This window comes from Lepidochelys kempii, chromosome 1, assembly GCF_965140265.1.
Source record: "Lepidochelys kempii isolate rLepKem1 chromosome 1, rLepKem1.hap2, whole genome shotgun sequence".
Classification (NCBI taxonomy): Eukaryota; Metazoa; Chordata; order Testudines; family Cheloniidae; genus Lepidochelys; species Lepidochelys kempii.
The window spans coordinates 243,800,112-243,827,022 of record NC_133256.1 but is presented as its reverse complement, the minus strand read 5'-3'; the positions used below and the strand labels follow the sequence as shown (position 1 = coordinate 243,827,022).

The following is a 26,911-nucleotide window of genomic DNA, read 5'->3' as shown; positions in this document are numbered from 1 at the left end:
CTCATACCTATCACAATATGTGGTGTACCGCATCCAGTGCGTCAAATACCCCAACAACAACAAAGTGGGTGAAACCAGACAATCACTATGCTCTCAAATGAATTCACACAGAAAAATAAGACAAGACAAAAACACCACATCACCCCATGGGCAAACACTTTTCACAAACTGATGACTCCATATCTGACCTTTCAGTCCTTGTTCTCAAAGGAAACGTACACTACAACTTCAAAAGACAAGCCTTGGACCTTAAAGTCATAATTGTTGGACAGTAAAAACTATGTACTTAACAGAGAAAGTTGTTTTATGGCTCATTACAACAATTTGTAACACCCTGCTTCCTATTAACCCTCCACTGTCCCACCACTGCAAATATGCCAATTGCCTACTTCACTTTAAATGGTCTCAAGCAACATGTGTGAACCTCTTATGCTTAATCACCTGTCCCACCTTGTATTTTATCTCTGGCATTTTAGTTTCCTTCTCCAGATCTGACAAAGAGCTCTGTGAAGTTCAAAAGCTTATCCCTTCCACCAACAGAGATTGGACCAATACAAGATATTACCTCACCCACCTTGTCTCTCTCAAGTAAAAAAATGTCAGACTTGAGCTTTAATGCAACACATGCGTTAAAAAAAGTTAAAAAAAAACTATTTTCCTTAGAAAGAGGGAAGCCATGTTGTTGAATGGACATAGTCAACTTAAAAACTATTGGATTCAATAAGCCTGAAATATCAAGACTGTACAAATTAGCAGTTATACTCTGCCATGTCACAAAATTTTATGCCTTCTCATTCTTCTGCAAATTTTACCAACCAACCAGTTGTGTAAATGATAATGTTCACTTAACTGAAAATCTAGGGAAGAAGTTATGAAATTACCCTACTCTATATTCTGCCTATATCTTTCTTTCCCCCCCTGCTCATTTTCTTTCTTGTTTCCTGCTTGACCTACCTAAATTTCATGTTAACTTTGTCTTGTTATTTGCTTGCTGTTGTTTGTCAGTTTTATTCATTACTTTTTTATTTTACAGAAATAAAAAATTTTAAAATTAAGAAAATTACATTTTTGTATTTTTGCAGTGTTACAAGTCTCAGTTAAAATTACTGCAACTGAAATATATTAAGAAATATTTTTTCTTCTAAATTTTTCCAGTATTTTTACTTTGTGCATCTGAGAGCACTTCAGTTAGTGTGTAGTCAATTGCTGTGTTTCCACTACACTCTGTCAGTTCCCCTTGTTGTTTTTGTGGATCTTTCACACATCAACAGGGGAAAGAATAAATAGGAAAAATGTGATTGTAAAACCACAAAAATTGGCATGGGAACATCAGAGGAGAGGGTAATGGCTGTAAAACCTGAAGGTACTTTTAAGCCATCTTTTTGAAACTCACTAGATTTCAAATTCAGTGTCTCTTAAAAAAGGAACAAAAGAATCCTACACTAAAATAAAATTCTATTCATTTGCTTCTGGGGAAGTAGTTTAGTTATAAATTGTGGTACTAAAATACATTATATCAAAATTGTCTCCAAATTACTGCACACCGTGTCTAACTCTTTTCCTACTTCTGATGACTAGTTTCCATAGAAGACAGACCAAGGTTTAAGAAGCCACTATGAAACTACCTGTCATTTTAAATAGGTCATTTTCCTACACCAAACCTGGGGGTCATCGCATGAAACGGTGAGAAAACACTCCGAGATACAGTCATATGAACACAACTCTCATGACTGTTCATGAACGTACATGAAGAGGCAAAGGTATGCTTTGGTATAGTGTTGTACCACTGTGCACTTTGGTAGGCTACAGCAAAGGTCATCTGTTTCCAGACACTGGCAAAAACATTCAGTCAAAATTTACACATAGAAGAGTATTTAACTGTCATTAATAAAATAGTCAGTCACTCTGCTCTTACCCATCTCAGAAAGAAAAGTGACAGAATAATGAACAAGGGGACAACTTCCTATTTAACAATAATTATTAAAACCTGTGTTATTTGTGATAGGGTTATTCATGTTGTTGAGAGGGAAGGGAAAGGACAGGACGTTCACTATGGAGGCTTCAGCTGAGTTCTATTTTGCACATAAACCAGAAATTCAATCTTTGTTTTGTACATGAACTACAGTGTATCCTCCCCAACTTACAGCACTTACTGAGTATAACATGAATTTTCTAAAAATTTACAAGTGAATCCATTAATTAATTAATTTGAATTAAGACTAATTAAAATTTGATCCTTTAAGAAATATAGTATCTGCATCAGTTTTTTCTTTGTCTCAAATGATTTTAAGAAAGGACTAATGCAGTTGCTTCAACTTTTCAGGCAGTTAAAATTAACTGACATTTGTGTATAGGCCATATTTGAAGAGATCAAGTTGTAATTACACTATTAATGACTGTTCTATCTACTTGTTTGGCGGTAGTGGCTCAGTGGTATGAGGGAGACTGGACACATGTCAAGAGTCCTCATCTGCAGATTACTTAACCCAACAGTCAGTGCTGTTTCAAGATGCCACGGCTGCCTTACGGAGGTATTAGTAGTGACTCCATAGTTAAGGCTGAGTTCTCTTTTGTACTTAAAAGCAGGAATCCAAACTTTGCTTTGTACGAACAACGCTGCGTATCCTCCCCAAATTTACCACACTTCTTGTTTGAGCATAGAATGAAACTTCTAAGAGTTTACAAGTAAAGCTGTTGATTTGTTTAGGAATCAAACGGACATAAAGTAATTTAGTATCTGGTGCTAGACTTCACCCTCACCTCACCCACAATCTCAGTAATGAAATAACACACTTCCCATACACATTAACTTCCCATAGAGTTAACACTCTGAGAAAGTGTGTATTTGAATAATTTATTTTTGGATTGATGTTAATTTTTTCCTATTCTTCATAACTGAAAGTCTCTCCATCAGAAGCTGAAGAATACAGTGTTGTACTGCTGAGAACTCTACAAAGAAAAGCCCTTTTTCAAAATGTCTGCTATCTTCTATGGTTCTCAATAGGACAGGGACTACAACACTCACCAGTTGGTGGCCATTTTGATGAGGGTCTCTCTCTCTCTCTTTCCCTCATTGTTCACAATGGTACTGAGTATCTCTGCCTCCACACAACACAGGGAACTAACCATCTTCCCATAGGGAATCTGGGGCCTTAATCTCATTGAGTACAATGGGAGAAGATTGCCATTTTGAGAGGGACAATATAAACATTCCTCCTGAACCTTAATGTGGATTTCAAGGAAACATCTATCTGGTAAATAATGGCTGTGTTCATTTCCTGTGAGCTGGTACAAGAATATTTTGGAGAGCAGTTAGCTCCCATTCCTGAACTGTCTTCCACTGCCACTCCACATCCTCTAGGACAATGCTTCTCAAGCTATCTGATGTGGGGGACTGGCAATTTTTTCCCCCAATGTGCACGCAGACCGGCAGCTGATGGCTCGCGGACTGGCACCAGTCTGCCGACCACCGCTTTGAGAAGCACTGGATACACACTGTCAGACTTAAAATATAATCTCCTCCTATGTACTCCTCTGCTACAGTTGACGTGATTTCTCAAGCGTCTTTTTCTTTGGTGCCACAGTGCTAACAAATTGTATCACAGATACATGGATATGGCATTCTGTAGGTCCTATCCTGTTTTGACACTGCTGCTAACAGTGCTGTGACATTCCACCCCAAAATGAGTGTGTTTCATAGCTGGTTGAAGCGATCCCTACATTTAGTTTGTATTTCAGTTTAAGTTTGTAAACAGTTTTAGGACCATACAGGGCAAAAAAATGTAAATTATGCAGCATATCTTTGTATTGCCTGTCTCAACTCTTCCCCCCCAGTCTATCGATATTATAGCAGGAATCTTTTTCTGTTCTAAATTCAATCTCTCAAAGGTTGTGGGCTTAAAACTATAGCCCACATGCTAACTTTGCTTTCTTTACTTTTTTTCAGTTTAGATATTTTGAGTTTCAAGACAACTTTACACCTTTCTAAAGTCTTGCCACTTGCTTTATGATAACAGTGTGTGAAGCAAAACAAATGAGCGATAATTGTTACTGAAAAAAATGAAAAACACTAAAACGGTAAGTACTTCATTTTTTACACATAAAAAAGTAAAACAGTGGACCTGCTATTTTAGTTATAGAAAGTACATAGCACTTTGAGGAGTACTGAGTATCATGATCTACATTTGCATTCAAAGTACAAAATCTCCATTTTACTATACCTGCCTAACTCCAGGCTTTTGGCTTAAGGCTCAGGCTTCAGGGGATATTTTAGGTCTTCAAGTAATTTCTGCAATGTCTCAGGACTTGAGGAGGCACCCCAGTTGTTGAAGATAGAGGCATCGTGGCTGCAGCCAGCACATATGTAAAATGGATATTGAATAGACCAGAGGGGAATAGAGAGTCCTACCGTTCACCATATTTGTCTGAAGTAGGGTATTTTATTTATGTATGTATTAATTTTTAATTAATTTAAAGGAAATTCTCAGGCTGTTGAGTTTCCCCATTGTAGGCAGGTTTATTTTATTTTCTACATGTTATCTGAAACCAAAAATCAGAACCATTATTGATGTGAGCCTTATGGTGAGTATGATTACTTTACTATTGCTTTAGATTTTAAAGATTCTATGTTTTGCGCCCAAACTACTGGTGATACAGCAAGTGACGTGCTGAATAAGTGTATGCATAAAATAAAAAGGAGAAAGTGAACGAACAAAAGGTATGCTCATCATCCCCTTGATCAAATTGCTTGATCCCATTTTCACCACCCTTTTTCTGGTTTTTTAACTGGATATTTTAGGTTGCAAGGGAGACACTGTCCTCCTCTAAGTTAGTATATTTTTAGTACAATGGGACTCTAATCCTGTTTGGCACGTTGGAGGGCTACTGTAATATGAGCAAAGAGGACTGTAGGTTCCTTGATTGTTTTCCTTCAGTCAGATAAGCACAATTCAAGTTAAGAGGCAGTACTGTACATTTTTTTTCAAGAAGCTACGGGTTAGAATGCCAACTTAGCAGAAAATGTTAGTGAAACACTGCATTTTACTGTTTCTTTTAGCAACACGATGCAGTTTTCTTTTTCAGAAAGAAGTTACAGTGCTACTTGGTGGCCACTAGATAGCACCCATGTTTCCTAGGTTTACTGTGTCATGTCATTACCTAAGCAATACCCAAAACCATAATCCTGCATTTTGTTTCTAAGGAGCCTTTCCTTGAGTTGAATGATGGTAAGAAGAGAGTAATATGCTCTTCTTAAATAGGTATGTTTCCATAAAAACACACTAACTTTTTGGCATTAATTTAATGCTTCTCTTTTTTAGTATTATGCCCACTGTTCCTGAACAGAAGATGTTATCAAAAAGGCAAAATTATTCATTGCTGTGACTGTTTACTTGTAAACTTGCATACTAGTATTGCAGATCCCATGAAGCATACTGTATTTCGAAACTTTAACAAGCTGTAAGTCATTTACCCCTTTTGTACTTGTCATTGTGTTTCTTTACGAAAAATCAAACAAACATTAATCACAATAAAATAATAATAATAACCACTACCAACAGGCATTTTTAAAAACAGTGATGCCATTTCTAAAAAGGATTTTAGACATTATTTAGAATAATTATTTAGAATACCAAGGGCAATGTAGCAAGAATCAAAGAGGCCAGGGATGTGATGGGTCTTGACTGCTTTCTTGGGCATAAAGGGTGAGAATATGTGCTGACCTTTCTAAAAGCACAGCACAGTATTTGCAACCCAGAAGGAGGTGGGCCTATGGTGCTTTGTGCCATCTTTGTCTCCTCCCAATCCGAGGCAGCTCTGTGGCCCCTGGCATAACATAGACAGTCCTAGGAGACTGTCTGAGGGTGCGTCTTGAGTGTCACCCCTAGCTTGATTCCCATCCACCCACAAAAATCTCTAGCTTGAGTTAACTGGTACTTTAAGCTCGAGCTAGGAGATAGCTGGCCCGTTAGTGGGGTGGGTTGAAGCTTGAGCTAATAATGTAGTGGAGATGCAACAGCTCGAGTTATAACTCATCATCAGCTAATCAAATGACTCCATGTAACTCCACTGTTGCCTTGCAGTGTGGTTGTTCTGTGCTACACTAGCTCCAGTGCAGTAAAGGGAACGTATTAACTTGAGCTGTTTTACTTAAGACAGGTCCTAAGTTACCACAGCCTTCCCAGGCTGCCATATGGGCTGCAGGGCTGCTTGGAATCTTCTTAGCTCTGAGTACTGCAGCCCCAGCAGCCCCCAACCGCCCCCCAGATACTCTGAGTGCAGCCTTAGGGCTCTCTTCTGAGGTTCTGTGCTGGGGAATCTTCCCCTGGCTGGGTCTGGGGCTTTCATAGCCCCTGCACTCTGCCCTTTTACCTAGGTCAAAGGGCCTAGAACAAGGGTGTATCTCAGTTACATCACATCTACAATCAACAATATACCTGTATTAGGATGGGTTTACTCGTGCTCAGATACTATAGTGATAAAGGCCTCATAAGGACCTAGATTAATAGTTAGATTATTGTTGGTGAAGTATGACATGGAAATAAATCTGATTGGCTTTCAAATATTGGGATGGGTTTGCAAAGTTAGCAATTAAGAGACATCTTTTTATTTGCAAACTGACCACATTCAACTGGAGTCATTGAGAAACAGACACAGAATCCCACCATGCTTTTTCACACAATAACTTTTCAGGGCACAGTTGCAATACCTTCATTTCATATACATAAGATTCACCAGTACTCTTTCTCTAGTTAAGTGTGTATGTTAATATATCCTTCTAAAAAACTTGATATGGAATAAAATTCACAATACATCCAAGTTAACTTTGCTGTTGGAATCTTTAGGGTTGTATTTCCTGACCTCTGGGTGATTTTATATTTTCAGCCTATCATTTATATTATGGTAGTGACCTAATGCCCTAATCAGGATTGGGACCGATTGTCCTGTTCTCTAAACTAACACAGATGATGGAAAAGCCCTCAAGAGTTTACAATCTATGGCCCTGATCCTGCAAACACATAAACACATGCTTGAGGACAAGTAGTTCTATGGAAGTCAATGGAACTATTCACCTGCATAAAGTTAAGCACATTGTAGGCCTGGGACTTAATTTACCCCCATACTAACCTAGCCTTGACCAACCTCATGTAGGCCTGGGGGACGCAGCTCACCCCCATACTAAACTAGCTTGGATTAGCCTTGGGTAAAACTCAGGGATTTCACCACTAAAATTAAGAAAAAATGCTCTCCTGCTGCTAAGGCACCCCCACCTCAGGAATGCCCCTAACAATAGTTCTAACACCAAGGTTGTAAAGTAGAGACACCCAGGCGCTGGGAAGTTTAGGGAGGATACAGAAAACCCCCCACAAATGGTGAAATAGATAAGATAAGCTCTGACCAGCAAATTTATGCTGACCATCTGCACAAACAAAGAAGGTCATAAATAAGGTACAATTTGGGCATGAAAGATAAAATGTAAAGAGCAGGGAGGAGCAAACATAGGTGCCAGTGCATGATTGGTTAAATGTTATTACCTAGGGGTGTTGAATAATGTAATAGATTTAGTAAATTTGAAGGAGGGAGCTAGTTTTACCTATATAAAGTAAATGAAAAACAATGCTCTTTGGGAACCATCGCTGGCCTGCAGTTCAATGGGAATAGGTATTGTTTCATATTCTCTGTGTATATATAAAGCCTGCTGCAGTTTCCACGATATGCATCTGAAGAAGTGAGCTGTAGCTCACGAAAGCTTATGCTCTAATAAATTGGTTAGTCTCTAAGGTGCCACAAGTCCTCCTTTTCTTTTTGCGAATACAGACTAACACGGCTGTTACTCTGAAAACTGCTAGAACTGACGCCCTTGCACAACTGTGACGGGCAGAGGTAGCACCGGCATCCCCAGATGAGTGGATCCTGACTGCCATCGGGTGAAGTTTGTCTGTCTATTGGGAGTGGTGAGCGTAATAGCTTTGTTTGGCAGATGTATTTTGTATGTATTGCTAATAAATTGATGTTTAGAGCACTGCTGTGTAAGGCTCTTTCACTGGGAAAAAGTTACACAGACTTGTATAGCCCAGAACCCTGTGGGAAAGGGCGGGTACTTAAATTGAACAGGTTTACCCTGAGCTCCATGGGTAAGGGTATATGCTTCACAGCCCGAGCCCTCAGTAGGGAAAGGGTGGGGGTACTGAAATTAACCAGGTCACGCCTTGAGCCCTCAGCAGGGTATAGGCGGGATGCCCTAGATTTTTGCGGATAACAACGTGCATAATTGTTTGCAAGACTGGCGCCTAAAAAGATACTAAAGCCTAAAGATGCAAAAGCAGACAAAGGGTTGGAGATAGGGGTATAACACAACTAAATGAACATGGTGATGACAGAGAGTGCGCAAGTGCAGGGATTTTTTTGCATTTCACATACAATGGGCCTTATTCTAGTCTTACTATACAATATCAAGAACAGACCTTGTCAAAAAATGAAAAGAAAATTTGAGACAAATTTTAAAATCTTTATTTCATTTTTGAAAATTTTTTAATCTCTATAATTTTCAAAATAAAAATAAAAAAATGTGGGATGTTTTTGATCAGTTTTGCCCCAAAGTGATATATTTTTTTTAAAATTTTCAATATTTCTTATTTTAAAAATGACAAACAAAAATTTCAATGGCAATAAAATGGCATTTCTGGAAAACGAATATTTGAAAAATTCCAACCCGTTCAATATCAGGAGTAACTGCATTTAAGTCAATAGAGTTTTACTGATGTAAAACCAGTATAGAAAAGAAAACCAGGACCATTATATCTGGCCAGGAGACTGCAGTGACAAACTAGTATCCAAATTGGATGAGAGATTTGCGTACCCAAGAGAGCTGTGTGATCCACTCATTTGTATTAAATGATCAGACATTGTTCAATAATCAGATGGGTCTACAATTTTGTTGATCATTTTGCTTTGCAGAAATAAATGTTTCCCCCTGCCTAGAGTGCATGGATTATTGCTGCCATTTAACTACTGTTGACTATAAAGGGATCAGTCACTGAATTTGTTTAGCGGAGAGCGCCCACCGTTGATAGGATAGCACGAAGGCATTGTAGTCTAGTGGGTACAGCTAGGGAATGAGAGACAGGAGGCCTGGATTCTAATCCTGACCCACCTCATGTCTTTGGTGGAATCACTTAGCCTTTCTGTGCCTCAGTATTCCCACCTGTAAAATGGGGTACAGACACCCACCTTTGTAAAGTGTTTTGAGATAGTCAGCTGTGTAAATGCAACGTAAATTTTTATTCCCGAGCTCCCTGGAGTTGCGTACGGCCTTGAGGCTACAGCACATCACGTTACCATTTGGAAGACCCAGGTTTGGTTGTGGCCCTCAAAACCTGGTTTCTTCTCAAACCAGGAGACCCACTAGGGAGCCACATTAGTGCTCGGCTCTTGCTGTGCCTTTCTTACTGCCCTTCTCCTTCTCCTGTAGGCTGATCCATGTAAGGACATTGAGGTCTCAAACTCTACAGCAAGTCACTCACTCTGCCCATCCTTTAGGTCAAGGTTGGGTGCTGCAAAAAGACTATGCAGAAAGATTGCAGGGAGTTAAGAAAAACAAGAAAAACCTCAGCCTCATTGTGACTGACTGGAAAGATGGACAGCTGATTGTTCAAACATCTACCACAATACCTGTTGAAAGGCCCATAAATCAGCTATGAAAATACTGATCACCACAAACTGACAGCATTGTTACTCACTTACCTGTTTGTTGGCTTTCAACACTGCCCTCAAGGTTGCTATCTGCTCCCGTTTTGTACTCAGCAGGGACTTCAGTTTCAGTATCTCTTCCATTAAGGCCTCCTTGTCCTTATCAATCATGGGCACCAGCTCACGTGCTGCCGCACGCTGGCGTGACAGCTGCAGTGACCGATCTACAGCCTTCTGCAAGTGCTTGATTTGGTCCCGTATTATGGCATTTAGGTTGTAGATATTCATTGGCTCTTTGCGTATGTCACTGCTGTCAGAGACGGGAGAGGAAGGAGGGGCCGTGATGACAGGAGAAATCGTAGGTGTCTTGGTTGGACTTTGTTCTTTGCCAGCCTCTGTGCTCTCTTTCGAAACATGCTCAGTTGGGGTCCTGGCTTCTACTGGGGATGCCGTTCCTCTTCTGGTGAGCCGTGGAGACAGGAGCCCCCTAGGATCATCAGGTCCCTTCAGGCTCCCGCTACGGGTGACTCTACTTTGCCTGTAATAGTCCAACATGACCCTATTGGGAGTTTCATTATTACACAAACATACATGGTGATAGAGCTGAGCCAGCTCCTCACTAAATGTCACCAACTCATCCTGGGCTGTGTTGAGGGTATTATGGTTTTCATTTGCTACGCTCGTCATCCTTTGCAACTCTTTTTCCATTTGAACCATTTTCTCGTAACTTTCCTTCGTTGATTTTTCCAGGTTCGTCACCTGCTCATCATACCTCTGGATCCTGGTCTCATACTTTGCCTTTTCTTCAGTGTAGTTTTCTACACATTTATTGTATTTCTCCTTTAAGGCCTTTATCTCAGCTTTAAGGTCAATCACTTCTGTCACTGCCACTTTGTATTTACATTCTAGGATCTCTAGGCCGTTGATGTCTACTTCATAGTCATGTGTTTCCTCGCCAGAGTCTCGGCCCTTCTCACAGTCCAGCTCTACTTTCAGCTCCTTGTTGCTCTGCAGTCCCCTCATGGCGTTGACGTGCTCTGTGAGCCTGTGGACTCGCTCGTGTTGTTCAGTTAGGGCTCCCTTTGTGTGTTCTAGCTGCGTCTGGGACTCCTGAAGGTTGGCCAGGAGAATAGCTTTTTCTCTCTCCACCTGGAATGATATAATAAAGAATATTAACATTTGACAAGGGAATTAAACTAAGAAACCTAGACCCACAGGCCGTGAAGCCTATGCCATGGCCTGACTTTTTGGCTAGGCCAAACCTGAGTGGTGCTGTGACTGTGTGCCAGGTCACAATGCCACTCGCTCAAATTTGTCCTGGCCTCCTCTCTGTCATGCCGGAGGGGCTTCTGGGACAAACTTGAAAGGCACTGCAACCCAGGTTGCAATGCCATTTGCTCAAATTTGTAGGGGATGGGTGGATGGGAGGGTCAGGTTGATGGTGGGTGCCAGAGAGGAGAAGAGAAAGGTCAGGCAGGGATCTATGTGCCCCCCACACACACTTTAAATGGTGCTCTGCAGCCCCAGTATAGGCCAGTTCTCAATCTTCATGTGCTTGTGCGCTTGTCACCAAACATTGCCAATAGCATTTTTACCCCCAACTATGTAACCTAGTTGAGGTTTCAAAGCACTTGAGGAAATTTAGACACACCAGCCATTCATTTTAAAATTAAATTGTAGGTGTACATATAAATCTCCTAGAGTGTCTGAAAATCTCAACTCCCACTCCCATTTGCAGTAGCGTAATGACACGTGGGAATTATTTCTTATTAGTGCTTACTTCATCAACGGTTACCCACTTCCCAAGCAATTCTGCTTAGCCATCTAAATTGACAGTGACTGGTTTCTCATTAAATATCAGATTTATCCCAAAATATGTTCTCTGAATTTTAAACAGCCACCATATATTATTCAGCCTACGTCATGATATAATTCATCATAATGATACATATACATTTCTCCCCTAAGCGTATGCATTAATTTAGGAGTTTCTGTGAAAAACTCTGCCATTCTTTCACCATCATTATTTATTTATTTGGATTTTTACCAACAATTATAAAAAGCACCCTATCAGTGCTCCTGGGCATCTTTGACAATCTTTAAAAAATACATTAAACAGATGCATAAATTCCTCCAGCTCAAATGAAGTAATGCAGCAATGACATAAATAGAAACAGAAATTACAGCACACACAATCTCCAGACGTCCATTCCACCACTATGTACCCCCACCCGGCACTCATCTCCTCAAAGACAAGGGAGAAAATGTGGTCCGTGCAGCACACTCTGGGGACTAACAAACTGGCTCTGTTACAAACCTGGAGGTAGACACAGATGGTGTCAATCAAAAGCCAGCAATCTGCACGTGTGCTATAAAGTTTTGGGACTACATCTTCTCCTGTCTGGGAGAAGGAAAGCAGGTATTGAGCTGCCATTGCCTCTGAGCTATATTAATTCTGTCTTAGGTTTCCACAGAGAAATCTGGAGGTAAAAAAGGAGATGGTGCCATGGAGAATGGCCATTCCCCCAGTGGTTTTAATACAGAACATCTCAAAGCAAGGGAACCAGGTTAATTGTTAGTAGTTTGGTCTGTTCAGCTACAGACTGTCATACATAAAAAAACCCCAGAAAATTTAAAGTTTCCCCATGTGTCTTTGTCCAGATCAGAACTGGTGATGCAATGGAAGGTAAAAGACTGTGGGTCTACCCCTGCTCCCCATGGTTTCAATGGGTGTTTTGACAGTAATTTCAATAAACGCAGGATTAAAGTGTGGGTTGTGAGCAGGTATTTTATTGAGAATGACTCAGTGTGCTCTTTAGTAGCCACTGTTGCATCTTCCCAGCTCTGTTTATATATTTGGAGAAAAATGCCATTTCCATCTTCGTTTTATGGGGAACAGAATGACTAATTCAGAGAAATCAGAGCTGCCTGTTTCTAAAAGCCTTTTAAAAAGCATTTCCCCCCATAGATATCTCCCCAGCCAACATTTGGGAGAGTCAAATGAGTCTCTGCAAAACTTATATGGGGAAAAAAAAGAATATTAATACCATTAATGTTCATTCAGTATTCTAAAATGCAGTTCAGACTCCTATTATCCTATAGCTAGGAATTCTGCATTTCCCAATTTAAAGGGCTAAGTGCATGATAGATGGTTAATATGGCTGCTTTTAAAACCTGGCCTCTATTTTTGCGCCTGTAGTCAGCAGCGGACACAAAATTGTAGGTGGAAAAATAGAAGCCATTTTAAAGCCTCTTTAAAAATCTGGCCTTAATTCTTGTGTGTGCAGGTGGATGAGAGAAGATGGCTCTTCCTTTAACCCACTTAAGCAGAAAAATTGGGGCCAAACTGTATTACTGTTTTTCCTCATATCTGTGTTACAACACAAATAGTACATCCACCTCCTCAGACATACAGAGCTGCATTTCTGTAAGCATTTAGTCCCCACTGGAATCTAAGGCTACTGAAGAGGTTAGTCTAATTCCATGGCTGTAGCAGAGCCTTCTTCAGTCCAGTCTTGGGCTCTGCCACTGTTTCAGTTTCCCCTATTAATCAGACTTCATGCAGTGAGTGTTTTCGCTTTAGCCCTCCCTTTTTTGACTGTCTGGTTTATTAAAAAAAAACCAACAGTTTACAATAACACAGATCTTCCAATTAGCCTTGCTAGCTGGCTCACACCCTTGGTTCAGGGTTCCTAGTCCAATGCCTGCTGAGACTTTCTTTCTATCAGCATGGGTGGTGGGTGGAGCCCCCTGTCAGGGAAGCTAGCCCCCAGCTCCGCCCCTTCCACCCCCACCAGAGCAGCCCCAAACTGGCCGTAGCCCTGAACCCGGCCTGGAGGTGACCCGAGCTCCCCCACAATTGCCCAGAGGAGCCCCAGGCCAGCCACAGTTGGGCCTCCCCTCCCCAGACCCTAAGCCCCCTGGGGAAAAGCAGCTCTTCCCGGAGATGCTTTTGATATGCCCCATGAAGGTTCCAGGGTGGCCGAGGAGGCAGTATTTGCTACTCAGCTTCCTGGGTTCATCAGTAATCTCTCTGGAGTCCAGGGAGATTACTGATAAACCCAGGAAGCTGAATAGCACCTGTGAATCACCACCTCCTCAGCCACCCCGGAAACCTGCATGGGGCATAATAAAGCAAAACCTTCACCCGCCAAACCCCGCAACCAGGGGTCTGGTGGCCATGGCAGTGCCTATTATACCTGCTGCCCAGGCCTAGCAGGCTTTTGCTCCCTGCAAGTCTCTCTCCTCAGCCTAGTTTTCACTGACCCTCCACTCTTTAATGGAACACTGGTGTAGCCCAGTGAGCTAGCTTACCTCTATTATATTCTCTGCTTTGCATTATATTCTGCTTTATTATATTCAGCAGTAATGCAAGGAACCTACAGGCTTGTATCCTGTAAGACACTGGCTTCAGGAGTTAGCATGAGGCTTGAGGCCTATGCACTTTAGCACAAATAAATTTATGTAACCCATACATTTTGGGGAACTGGAAGCAGAATGTAAGGGGGAATTTTGTCCATAATGACATCAGCCAACCATAGCAACATGAACTAACACCAGCTTCTGGAATGTTTTGGACGGAACATCCAACCGCAAGACTGCCATGGCAACGAACTGATGTATATTATAATGGGGTGAAATCATAAATATATTAAGCTATAGAAAAAGGATACCTTAACATTGGTAAGGGAAGGAAATACAAATAAGGAAGAGGGAAGAAACCCCTACTGAATATGCATTAGACATGGTAACATCAGCAGAACATATTATAAAAGTGGCATTCCAGGGCAGTAGGAGGGAGAGAGATGTAGCCCTTGGGAGGGACCAGAATGATGGCCACCGGTGAAGATGAGGAAGGTGACGGTGATGAGGAAGATAATAGCTAACATTTCAGCTTCTTCTGCAAGGGATGGTGTAAGTATGTACTTTTGTATTATCTCTGTCTACTTTACTGAGTTAGAGTGTGTGTGACTTTGCTAAATGTATTCATAAATTATTTGTAAATATAGAAGAGTTACTGTAGTGTGAGTGTTGCAGCTGTGCACATCGGGGTTCCCAACTATATAATAATTTTAATACTGGGCCTAATCTTGGGACAAGAACCTGTCTACCGTGAAAGTGATAACTGGGAATTTTTATTCCTAATCTATAGATCAGGCTATACAGATTTCCCAGGTCTGCTCTCCCTGGAATCTCTCTCCTGGCTGAATTGTCTCCTAGCAGGCCTGGTTCTTAGTTGCATGGTCCCCACCACAAGACCTGTACTACTCATTCCATTCATCTGGCCAGGTAGGCTACACCTGGCAGAGATGAGGCTGAGTATCAACCATCTTAAAGTGCCAGCTCTTCCTGTGACAACAACAGCAATATACTGAAAAGATATATGGATATTGTCACAAGAAGTGCTGGCCCTTAAAGGTAAGTGGTGCCACAGCATGAACATTCGGAGAAGTCCTCGAATTTGGCAGCTAACAGTGGATTCTACTAATAGAGAAATAAAGATGGCTGCATGGGGCTCATTGTCAAATAATGTTTTACCATTTGTTACAGGAAGTTAACCGTACAGAGCCACTGTATTCCAATGTCCATGACTGCTTAAACTAGTTAGAAAGAATTGACTTTTACTACGTTATTGTTCAATGCAGACATCTACTATGGAGAAGGACATTAACGGGAATGTTTATGATATCTTTAACAAACACAAACCAGGTCTGGAAAAATTGCTTCTCTTGCAAAATTTCAGACTGGCAAAAGAAATAGAGAGCCTGCATGGAAAGGATTATCTGTTTGCAGATACAAAGAACATAGTGTTAGAAGTAGTGTATCTGGAACCCATATGCTAACTGGAATACTAGGTGAGACATTTAAAGACATTATGGAATCAATATCAATGTATTCTAATAAGCAGTACAATACTAGGCGACACTAGGATGTTAGCGTGTGTTTCAGTGACTAATATATGCTTCTGTCTTAAAAACAAAGCAAGAGCAAACTCCTGAATAATAATGACTTTCTGCTGTTCCTAAGTATTTCACTTTCTATAATCTGCTGTATTTTTATTTCCACCCACAGCAATCTTCTAGAAACATGATGTTATATTTCAGTGTCATCTGGGTTTTTTAGACAACTAAATTAGTAGTTTCACAAACTCTCTTTATCATTATCTAAAACAAACTAAAATATCACCCAAATGAGCTGTACGTGTTTCATGCAGCATAGTTCTCTGCAGTGATTTCAGTTTTGGGGTATTTTCCCCCAATGTGTGTCAGCAGTTTGCTTTGACCTATGGGAACCACATATATCATTATTATTTAGTTTGTTAACAAGAGAAGTTAGCAATGAACTGATGGTGGGAACCATGAAGAACTTGTGAACAGGAAATTTCCATTATGGAACCTGATGTCTAGTCTAATTTTCTTGGTTCTCTGGACGGAAAAGCACTGGAAGAGCTAAGGAAACTGAAGGAGGAGGTCAGAGAGGGAGAACACTGAACATTGTTCAGCAGCCACAGCATTGGATGATGAAGAGTCAACAGGTCTGAAGAAAGATTTGTCTAATCCTCTCCACTCAGAAGAAAGGTGGCTATGAGGTGGGGCCTCAAGAATAAGGAGAATAAAGTGGTGGAAGGAATCACAGGGGTTCTGAAAAGGACGTGGATAATTCCTCCCTCCCAAAACAGAGAAGACATCTTTGCCATTAATAACCATTGGAATTTTGATTGAGGCATGGACCTTTGCTGGGAATTGGTGGGTCATGTTACTCACCTTGTTTAGACAGTGGGTCTTGTCTGCACTACTGAAATACAAGCCGTGACAGTAAGGTCTCCTCGGCACCAGCCAGGAGCTGGCCTGTCAAGAGGCGTGAAGGAGTTCAGCCCCAGAGCTGCAGGAGGAATTGTACCCACCTTAACTAATATTTTGATGCATGTGCAACAATAGGCCTATGGTTTAATAGGGCAAATAAATTGCTGTTGTGTACAGAAATTTCAAATAGCTAAAATACACACCATTCGGTGGAAGTGCTCATACTAACCTTTGATACATGCCTTTATGAACAGAACACTACAAAGACACTGCTGAAGATAGCAAATCTTGTTTTGCTGAAGCATTACCAGCATGAACATAATTGAATTCCCATGTCCAACATCAAGAAACTTCCTGGAGGAATTCCTCACATTTAATTTGTGAGACCATAGGTGAGCTCATGTGGCTCCAAATAGAAAGGACAGTTTACATAAAAAAGTAAAAAAAAACAAAACCCAGCACACACCAGCATTCTACGGTAAACCTTTAAGTATCTATAGCTGTTGTCCCCAAACTTTTCAGGGTCGCACCCCTCCTTATCCCTGTCTGCACCCCCTCAGAGCCAGGCTGCAGCTCCTGGAAGGGGGGATTCAGACAAGTGTAAGGGGGCCAAAGCTGGAGCCAGGAGCAAAGCGTTGGCCGGGCTGTGGTCGGGAGTTAAGGCCAGAGGGCAGGGCTGGGATCCGAGCAGGGCTGGGTGGTACTCCCTCCCCACCCCTCATGGGGGCTGGCCCAGCCCTGCCATGCTGATCTATAGAAATCATGTCAGTTTTCTCGCTGCGTCTATTTTTTTAAAAAATTCTTAACATGCTTAGGATGCCTAGTAAGGGCAGTTGCTGTCTGTATCACACACAGTATCAAGTTGCTATGGCCAGGCATATCTACTGTGGATTCATCTACAAAACCTGCCCGTGTATGTATACTGTATGGAATACACTTATTAAAATGTGAAGAATAATATTATCTTATTATTATATTATATTAATATTATATTATAATATTGTCATTGCCAGTAGACTGACAACGTTACTGAGAATAGTTACCAACTGAATACTGTTAACACGTTTATACAATTAGTTTTGTGAGGAAAAGCATACACAAAGTTCGAGGTACCATATCATCACTGCTTTCTTATGTCGTAACCAATATTTGGTAATGAAATAGGTAAAACAATAAGTACTCCAGCAAAATGTCACTTAACATGTGGGGCACTTTTTTCCCCAGTGAACAAATAAAGTGAGGTTCATTATATTCTCAATTTTACTTCTGTGCATCTCTCACCTTTTTTCAAGATATTTTCACTTTTTTTCACCCTTTAGTAGAGAGAGATATAATGATGGTCCTAATCCTGGAAGGTGCCCAGAACACCGAGTTGGCACTGAGCTGACATGCTGTGCACCTCCAAAGGAATTGCTTAACAGCTTGCATGGTTGGACCTTTAGGCTGTGTGGCTTTGTATTATTTCTTTCTGGGGTGATGATAACAGAGATGTTGGCAGCTTCTTCTGGGTCTTTTTTTTCTTTTCTTTTCTTTTTTTTTTTTTTTTCCCCTTTTTAAGTATATATACACTGGATCCCTTCCCAGTTTTGATAATGCCTCAGATAAGGCATGGAGGAATGGAAAACAAACTGCTGGTATTATACTTGCCAGTGGTACCCTATACAGGATGCATCAGCAGGGGATGCTAATGTGGAATACAACATTGTGTTATGTCTCAAACACCACAAGCTCTTCGGGTATGTATTCTTCAAGAGAAACTCTTCTCCCCTTTTGTTCTTTCTTGATGGAATGCCAAATCTTTTTCCAACTTAAGTTAATGGCAAAAACTCCAATTGACTGTAACAGAAACAGAACTGAGTCTACATACACTAAGGACTAATTCAGATACCCTTACTCACGCTGAATAGCACCTTAGTCCATAGATAGTCTCACTGAAGTAAATGAGAGTAAGGTGCTACTGAACCAATGTAATGGTATCAGAATGTGGCCCTAATTTATTCAGCAAGAAGAACTGGATCCTACTACAGAAAGTGGTCTGGAAAAAGTGAGAGTCATAGAATCACAGAAATGTAGGGCTAGAAGGGACCTCTAGAGGTCATCAAGTCCCACCCCCTGTGCTGAGGCAGGACCAAGTAAACCTAAATCATCATCTGACAGGTGTTTGTCCCACCTGTTCTTAAAAACCTCCAACAACTGGGATTCCACAACCTCCCTTGGAAGCCTATTCCAGTGCTTAACTACTCTTCTAGTTAGAAAGTTTTTACTAATATCTAACTATAAACGAGTTGGCTGCCCCTATGTGCCCTCTTGTGGCCTTGTGCCTCTGCCCTGCCTTGCCCTTTATTCTCCCTTTTCCAGGCCCTTTTACAGACACTCCACACTTGCTCATCCAATCACCACCCTTATTGGGGCCTGGGTTTATTCAGACAAAACTCAGTCCCAAAAATCTGGGGCACGGCTCTTACCTCAGAGCCTGGGCGACCAAAAGGGTTCCTTCTTAGAGTTCTTTGTTAATGAGTTCTTACGGGGTAACCTGCCCTGGGGTTCAGCTTGCAACAGTCCTGCACAGAGCTGACTCCCCTGTAAACTTCCCAGAGTCAGCCCTCTCAAACAGCTGTCAGCTCTCTAATAAGGAACCAGCTGCTTGAGGTTCTCTCCCCCCTGCACCAGGTGTCTCTTGTTAGCTCATAACAAGCCTGCTCCACACTGTGAATGCAGCTCCCTCACTCCCTCTGCTAATACACTAACCTAAATCCCTTGCTGCAGATTAAGCCCATTACTTCTTTTCCTACTTTAAAGGACATGGAGAACAATTATCACTGTCCTCTTTATAAGAGCTCTTAACATATGTGAAAACTGTTACCAGGGTCCCTCCCTAGTCTTCTTTTCTCAAGACTAAACATGCCCATTTTTCTGAACCTTTCATCATAGGTCAAGTTTTCTAAACCTTTTATCATATTTTTGCTTTCCTCTGGACTCTCTCCAATTTATCCACATCTTTCCTAAAGTGTGGTGCCAAGAACTGGACACAGGACTCCAGCTACTCCCCAGTGCCGAGTAGAGCGGGCCAATTATCTCCCGTGTCTTACATACTACATTCCTGTTAATATACCCCAGAATGACATTAGCCTTTTTTTTTTTTTTTTTGGCAGCTGCACCACAGTTGATTTATATTCAATTTGTGATCCACTATAACTCCCGGATCCTTTTTAGCAGTTTTACCACATAGCCAGTTATTCTGCATTTTATAGCTGTGCATTTGATTTTTCCTTCCTAAGTGAAGTACTTTTCATTTCTCTTTATTGAATTTCATCTCGTTGATTTCCAACCAACTTCCAATGTGTCAACGTGGTTTGAATTCTAATCCTGTCATCCAAAATGCTTGCAAACCTTTCCAGCTTGATGTCATCTGCAAATTTTATAAGCACTCTCTGCTCCACTATCCAAGTCATTAATGAAAATATTGAATAGTACCGGAACAAGGACTGACCCTTGCAGGACCCCACTAGATATACTCTCCCAGTCTGTCAATGAACCACTGATAACTACTCTGTAAGTATAGTTTTTCAACAAGTTTTGCACACACCTTTCATCTAGACCACATTTCCCTAGTTTACTTATGAGAATGTCACATGGGACCGTGTCAATAGCCTTATTAAAATCAAGTTATATCGCATCTACTGCTTCCCCTTATCCACTAGGCCAGTAACCCTGTCAAAGAAGGAAATTAGGTTGGTTTGTCAAGATTTGTTCTTGACAAATCCATGCTGGCTATTTCTTATAACCCTATTGTCCTCCAGAGGCTTACAAACTGATTGTTTAATAATTTGTTCCAGTATCTTTCCAGGTATCAAAGTTAGGCTGACTGGTCTACGAATCCCTACAAATCTCTTTGTTCCCCTTTTTAAAGATAGGTTATATTAACTCTTTGACACTGGTAAACCAGCTCAGGATAAAATTAACAGACCAATTCACCTGAGTGTGATCTTACAGGCATGTCAGGAGGCATTGCAAGATAATCAGGCTAATTCACTGTGTTTAAGTAACAAAGGAATGTTAAAGCTTATGCCCAAATAAACGTGTTAGTCTCTAAGGTGCCACAAGGACTCATTGTTGTTTTTGCTGTTACAGACTAACATGGCTACCCCTCTGAAACCAAATATAAGAGGTTCACTTGTGTTGATAAGAATGGAGTAGATACTAAATTGTATTTGTCTGTATTTACCCACATCCGTCTGTATTTACCCACATCCTCTTAGAAGGTACCAGTGTAATCAAATTAACTTTTCATGTTTTGCATTTGCCTTTACATTATGAACGCAACTATACTCAGTTATTAGATCAAAAAGCGCATATGTAGCATTTAGATGGAAAACTACTTGATAAAGACTTGGTGGCTATCACATTGTGTTTACAAGACCAAAACCTTAGGGCTGAAGCATTCAATCTTCAAAACAAGGCCATTAGGACTTGTCACGGACTCAAATATCTATTCTTCCTCACACTAGATGGCAGGACTGTCTTTCTAGGAAGACACCTATCAACCTGTTCATGTCAGAGAGCTATAAATATAGATTTATGGACTGATCCAACAGCTCTAATCTTTCTGGATGCTATCAGGGGGCTATTCCAGATGCAAGACAGATCTCCCCAAATCTGCTTTGGTAAAACCCTGAGGAACTTATGAAAGGACACTAAGAGACTTATGGAGAATTAGCAGGCATTACACCTCTGCTAATAACTGGTCTCACAGATTCTGAACCAACTGTAATGTTTCTTATCTGCTTAGACCTTTTAATAACTCTTATTTCTTTTCCTGAATTAATAAATCTTTAGTTTAGTTTTCTAAGGATTGGCTTCCAGTGCTGTTTTTGGTGAGACCTTGATGTATCCAGTGACCTGAGCAAGTGACTGGAAGAACCTAATGTTTGGTGGGTTTGGTTTTAATAACCTTACATCATAAAGTCCAGCTTGTCTGGGCTGAAATGCTAAGGGGGCTGTATGTGACTCCTTGGTAAAACTAATATAGTGATCCTGGGGTACACTTTTGTTACTGGCTTGGTAAAATCTAACTGCAGAATATACCACCAGTTTGGGTGTGTCTGCCCTGTTTTCTGACAGCGCGTTCCGAGTTTGGCATTCTTAGCTGTGACCCACTCTATGAACCGTGACACTCTTCTCCAGTGGTCTGGAACCATGCCTGTCCCCCATCAGTTCTCAAAGTCTATTATGTGGGAGGAGCAGCTTTCATAAGACCATGCTTAAAGGGTGCCCCTCAGTTTACTGGCTTGATTTTTAAAATGATTGTGTTTGCTAGATCTTCAAACCCTTGTGAACTCTCCTCTCCTGCCCCCCGACCCACACACACTTCAACCACTGCTGGGTCCCTTTCTCCTCATTTCCCCTTGTTTCTGATCATTCTCTCAACTGAACTTTTTTTGAGAGATCTGGAAATTAGAAAACACCTAGGCAGAAAGCTAAGAACAGAGAAATAGGGGAATAGGGATCATGGACAAGTAAATCAGTCATTAGCATTACAGTCTGGTATAATTATGTGAAAGTCTTTATGGTTTTAAGCTGAGCTCTTACCTGCACGAGTTGCTGCTTTAATTTCTGCATTTCCGATATGTTGAGCTCACTGAAGAGATCAGAGACTGGGTGCAGAGATTCTCCTTTCCTAACTGTGGGAGTCCGGTAATCTCCAGTCAGTTTCACAAGAGGCCCATGGATGTGCCCATTCATTTTGTCATCATTATTAGGTTCGCTCCCATCCTCTGCAAACTTTAATCCATCTACTGATATATTAATGTGGTTACTGTACATACTATCATTGAGGTTGATATACTGGGAGAGTTCCTTCCTCAGATTGTTCTTTTGCTCCCTTTCATTTTTTAAGGTCTCCAGGGCTTCCTCCAGCTGATGTTCGGCAATCTCCTTCAGTCGAATGGCATCTTCTAGCTGGCTATTAAGCAATACTGTCTCCTCCTCAAATCGTTTAATCTCATGCTTTAAACCTTCATATTCAACCTGAATTAGGCAAGACAAAGAACATTCATAACACTAAAACTTGGGTCTTAAAAACCTGCCATTTATTAACCTGATTGAACTAGGCACTAAATAGCCAAAAATTACTTAGACCAGGCATTGCCAGTAGCTGCAAAGAGCGTCATGCTCAGAAAATTCATGAGGAAAGGTGTACTGCATGTACCCCATTTTATTAGTTCTTGGTTTTCTATTGTACTGCACACATTTTCAAGGGGTGAGAATCAGAATCTCTGGATGATTTATTAGGACACACTGTATTTCAGAGGTTCTCAACCTTCTTCTTCCTGAGTGCGCCCCGCCACCCCACATGCTATAAAAACTCCACAGCCTACCTATGCCACAATAACTGGTTTTCTGCATATAAAAGCCAGGTCCAGCGTTAGAATTTCAGTCTGGCCATGCTACAGGGGCCCCCACAAAGCTACATTGTTCAGGCTTCAGCCCTAGGTGGTGGGGCGCAGGGACCTGGGCTTCAGCCCCATGTGGTGGGGCTTTGGCTTTCTGCCCTGGGCTCCAGTATGTCTAATGCTGGCACTGCTTGGAGGCCCCACTGAAACCTGCCTGAGGCCCCCTAGGGGACCCTGGATCCCTGGTTGAGAACCTCTGTTGTATTTCATGCAAGAACAGTCACTGACCTGAAGCTACACTAGGAAGTACAGCTTTATTATTAGTCATCATAAGTAATGTTTATCTATTATGGCATTGCGGATAGATGGAAGTTAATTATACTGTTCAACTTATCACTCATAGGTATTTCTAAGGCATCTATCACCATGGCATCCAACTTCTTATCTGATGTAATCACTGTGTGTCCAGTTTTTTATACTGTAGGGAGATATAGGTTTGTTTAATGACAATTATTCAATAAGGTTTTATTTTAAAAATGAAAGGACAGACTAATAACCCAACCTGTTTAAACTGCCAGATGTCCTCAAGTTGCAGCAGTTTTAAAATAGAGGTTGACTTTTGACAATCCGAAAAATATAATAGTAGCGGTGTTCAAGCAGGGAATACAGAAGCCATTTTAGGGCACCGACAGCTGGTCTTCTGGTCCTGTAGCAGGCCAGACTGAAATTCTTCCCCTGCTGAGCTGGTGTTGGCCAGTCAAGTTTTGACTGATAAATCTCTCACCTCATCGCAGATCAGCCACCCAGCTCCACAGGCAGGGAGCTGGATTTTCACAATACATGTGATAATGTGGCTGAGGAAAATGGCAGCTTCTTCTCCTAAGTAACTACCATGTTTTTAGAAAGGAAGAGAGTGCCTCATCCCACCACAACTATAGCCACTCGGTGTAGTGGAGAAAATGGAGACGATATGTGCTATGCCAGACATGGACAAAAATGCAGGCGAGAAAAGGAGGGTTCTAGGCAGTTTACTTCCAATGCTGAACAATTCACTTAGAAAATTAACCTGTTTAACACAAACTCAAAGTTTCACATCTACAGAGCCAAAGAAAGAAGCTAGTGGAAGTGTTGGTTTAGATACATTTGATACCAGTTTGTTAAGGACCTAATCCTTCTCCCACTGAAATCAATGGTAAAACTCCCACTTACATAAAAGGGAGTAGGTTTGGGTTCTAAATCCTGTTGCTGTCACAATGACCAGCCATTTAGATAGAAGAAGATCTGCGTTCCTTGGCTCCCATTAGCATTCCAGTTGCTCTGATCCTCATCTCCACTATTATCCAAAAGAATTAGGAACTGACATTACCAATACAGTGGTTTAGTTCCATTGTAGTTTGTTGGGAAGGAAGATTTGACATTTTTACAATTTTATTTCCTTCTTTGTGGAAAAATCTAATCCTGCTACTGCAAACTGCTTTCTACATGTGATTCCCATGCCTCCACACACAGCCCCATTGACTCATGAGTCTGCCTATGCAGAGCAGCTTGCGAGACTGGGACCTGTAATAATTCCTTCTTTCACCGTGTCTTGTCTTGATGGACTCACTAGCTCCAAGACAGACAATTCTACACTGAGAGAGCCCTGGCTGCTGAATTGGAATGGGAAGGGTTCTTATGCTAGAATAAGCATCTGACGAGTCAAGACACACGGATGTGTTGGACAAGAGTCATTATGTAAGTGACCAAGCAATTCTGGCATTCTGATTCTTCCCTCAGTGATAAGCAAAGTGACACAAAAATAAAGGATGTTTCATGAAAACAGAATAGGGTTATACCTGGTACTTTTCACCCCAGAACAAAAATTATTAAAAGTAACTCTCAAACTTTATGGACAAAAAAGACATTTATTTCACCCTTGTGTCATACAAGTGGTTTCAGAGGGTGGGGTGGGAGGGTTGGAGAAGGGTGAGAGAAAAAGTTAAAAGTTTTCTCTGGTACTACACCTGCCCCTGAATCTCTTGAACAGTTTCTGTGGCTTTACCTATTCATATTTTTAAATTTATAGGAAATAATTTCCCAATTTTCAATCTTTTTCTGGTTCCTTGATGCTGTACGAAAGACCCACACAAACAAAACGGAAATTTACTGACCATACACTGCAAACTGTCTATACACAAATGCCTGTTAAATCCACAAACTTTAAAAAAGGAAGAAAAAATATTTGACTAATTTCTTTCAATTTCTTTTGTGTTCATTATAAAATAGAACCAGACACATTTTTTCACTGAAACAAAATTCTGATAAAGATTCATTAGCACTTCCATTTTCCAATCAGCTCTACTTGTAAAAATGGTAGCCTTAAACAGATAGTGGTATGACTTTTAGTTTGATGATAATCCTTTAATATTTTTAATTTGTAAAATTCTGACTTTAAAATAATAAATCAGATTAAATAGTGCAATAATGTCTTTTGGTGGAGGAGGGAGAAATTTGGTTTTCAAGTAAATGTTGAAAAATTCCCAAGTAAAAAACCCTTTTCTAATTCAAACAATTTGGCAGACATTACTAGTTGGCAGGCATTATTAGTTGCCTCTTCAGTTGATGGTCTGCAACTTTGTTTCATTCAGTGTCTACACAAATATTTAAAAAGCAGAATTTAAATATAATACAAGGAATGGGTCCCTGCTAGAGCAAGTTCCTTTTGGGCTTGGATATTCAGTAGACAGGTGAGGACTTTTATTTGGGAGCTGGCTGAGAAGGCAGTCTTTAGAATCTGAACCTTCAGATTGCTCAGTGACCTGATATCAAACAGCTCAAGAAAGTTAGTGACTGATTATACTGGGAATCTTTTGAAAATCTGGAGATTTGGGGTTTATCTCAGATTTTCAGATTTGGATTCGGGGGTCACAAATCTGTGTTGCTGTTTTGTAGGGAAATGAATCCTGAAAACACAGGCCCTATTAATAAAATCCAGTATCTATATTTTCTTGATTATACATATAACATAAGCTGTGTATAGCAGAAATTCTCATGAAAAGCAGGGAGATTTGCACTCTCTGTGAACAATAACTGATTTTTACATTCCCCTTTTTCATGGATTGTTCTTCCAAATGCCTAAAAAGATCTGATAATAAAATAACAAGGACTATGTAATACATGATTTTATAAGTTAAAGAATATACAGGACTAATCTCTTATGAAATTTCATCTTGTAGATCAAAACTATTTTCTGAGTTACAAAAACAAATAAAAAACATTTGATACAAAAATACTGTAATTTTTTTTTAGTCAATCAAAATATGCCAAATATTTTTTCCTCTTTATGGGGCCCTGGTATTCAGGTTCATTAAGAGTGAAGTGTTCTAACAGATAGCACTTGTGTACAGATTCTCTTCTAGTGGAAACTACAACAGTCCGTTCAGGGGTCTAGTTTTCCCAGGATCTGTGCAGATCATTTCCATGAAGCTAGTGAGAATCATACCTTTGCCTCAAAAGAGGAATACAGTAGCCTGGATAATACCACTCTGATAAAGACAATCTGCTGGAAATTTAGTTCTAGAAATTTGTAAGTCATAGTGTCTCAATATAAGGAAAGGAAAGTATGGATCTGTTTCTATTATCTCCATGTCCCCAGTTGTTCTACCTTGTTGTTCTAAGTACTTTAATCACCATGTCAGGATGGATAAAATATTAGTAACAGTTAGATAAAATTGTACCGCAAATCCTGACAGCAACAAGATAGTTTTGTTAACAAACTCGCTTTAGAAACAGTGGCAATCTTGTGGCAAGCCCTAATCATCCCGCTGAGCATGTTAGGACTTAAAAAGCAACTGCATGTTATGGAGGCAGGAAGCAATTACAATCTGTTAGAAACGAAGGCATTGCCTTATAAATTGTAATCCAGTGCTGGCATGGAATGTGTTTAAAAGAAGAAAAATATTGCCAGTTTAATCACCTGAATTGCATATTTACTGATTTATCATGACAAGATAGCACTTTTGACAGAGGAACAAATCCCTTTGGTCCGAG

At 40.6% G+C, this 26,911-nt stretch overlaps 1 protein-coding gene across 14 annotated transcripts in view; it reads right to left on the bottom strand.

The window, feature by feature from the left end:
• BICD1 (BICD cargo adaptor 1) overlaps positions 1-26,911 on the bottom strand; it is a 267,972-nt gene that overhangs the window by 58,762 nt on the left and 182,299 nt on the right. For all 14 annotated transcript variants that reach the window (XM_073321643.1, XM_073321662.1, XM_073321652.1 and 11 more), the window contains 2 exons: positions 22,080-22,517; positions 9,742-10,836 (listed from right to left, as the gene is read on the bottom strand). In XM_073321643.1, coding sequence (XP_073177744.1) covers positions 9,742-10,836; positions 22,080-22,517 — 1,533 coding nt within the window. The remainder of the gene's footprint in view (positions 1-9,741; positions 10,837-22,079; positions 22,518-26,911) is intronic.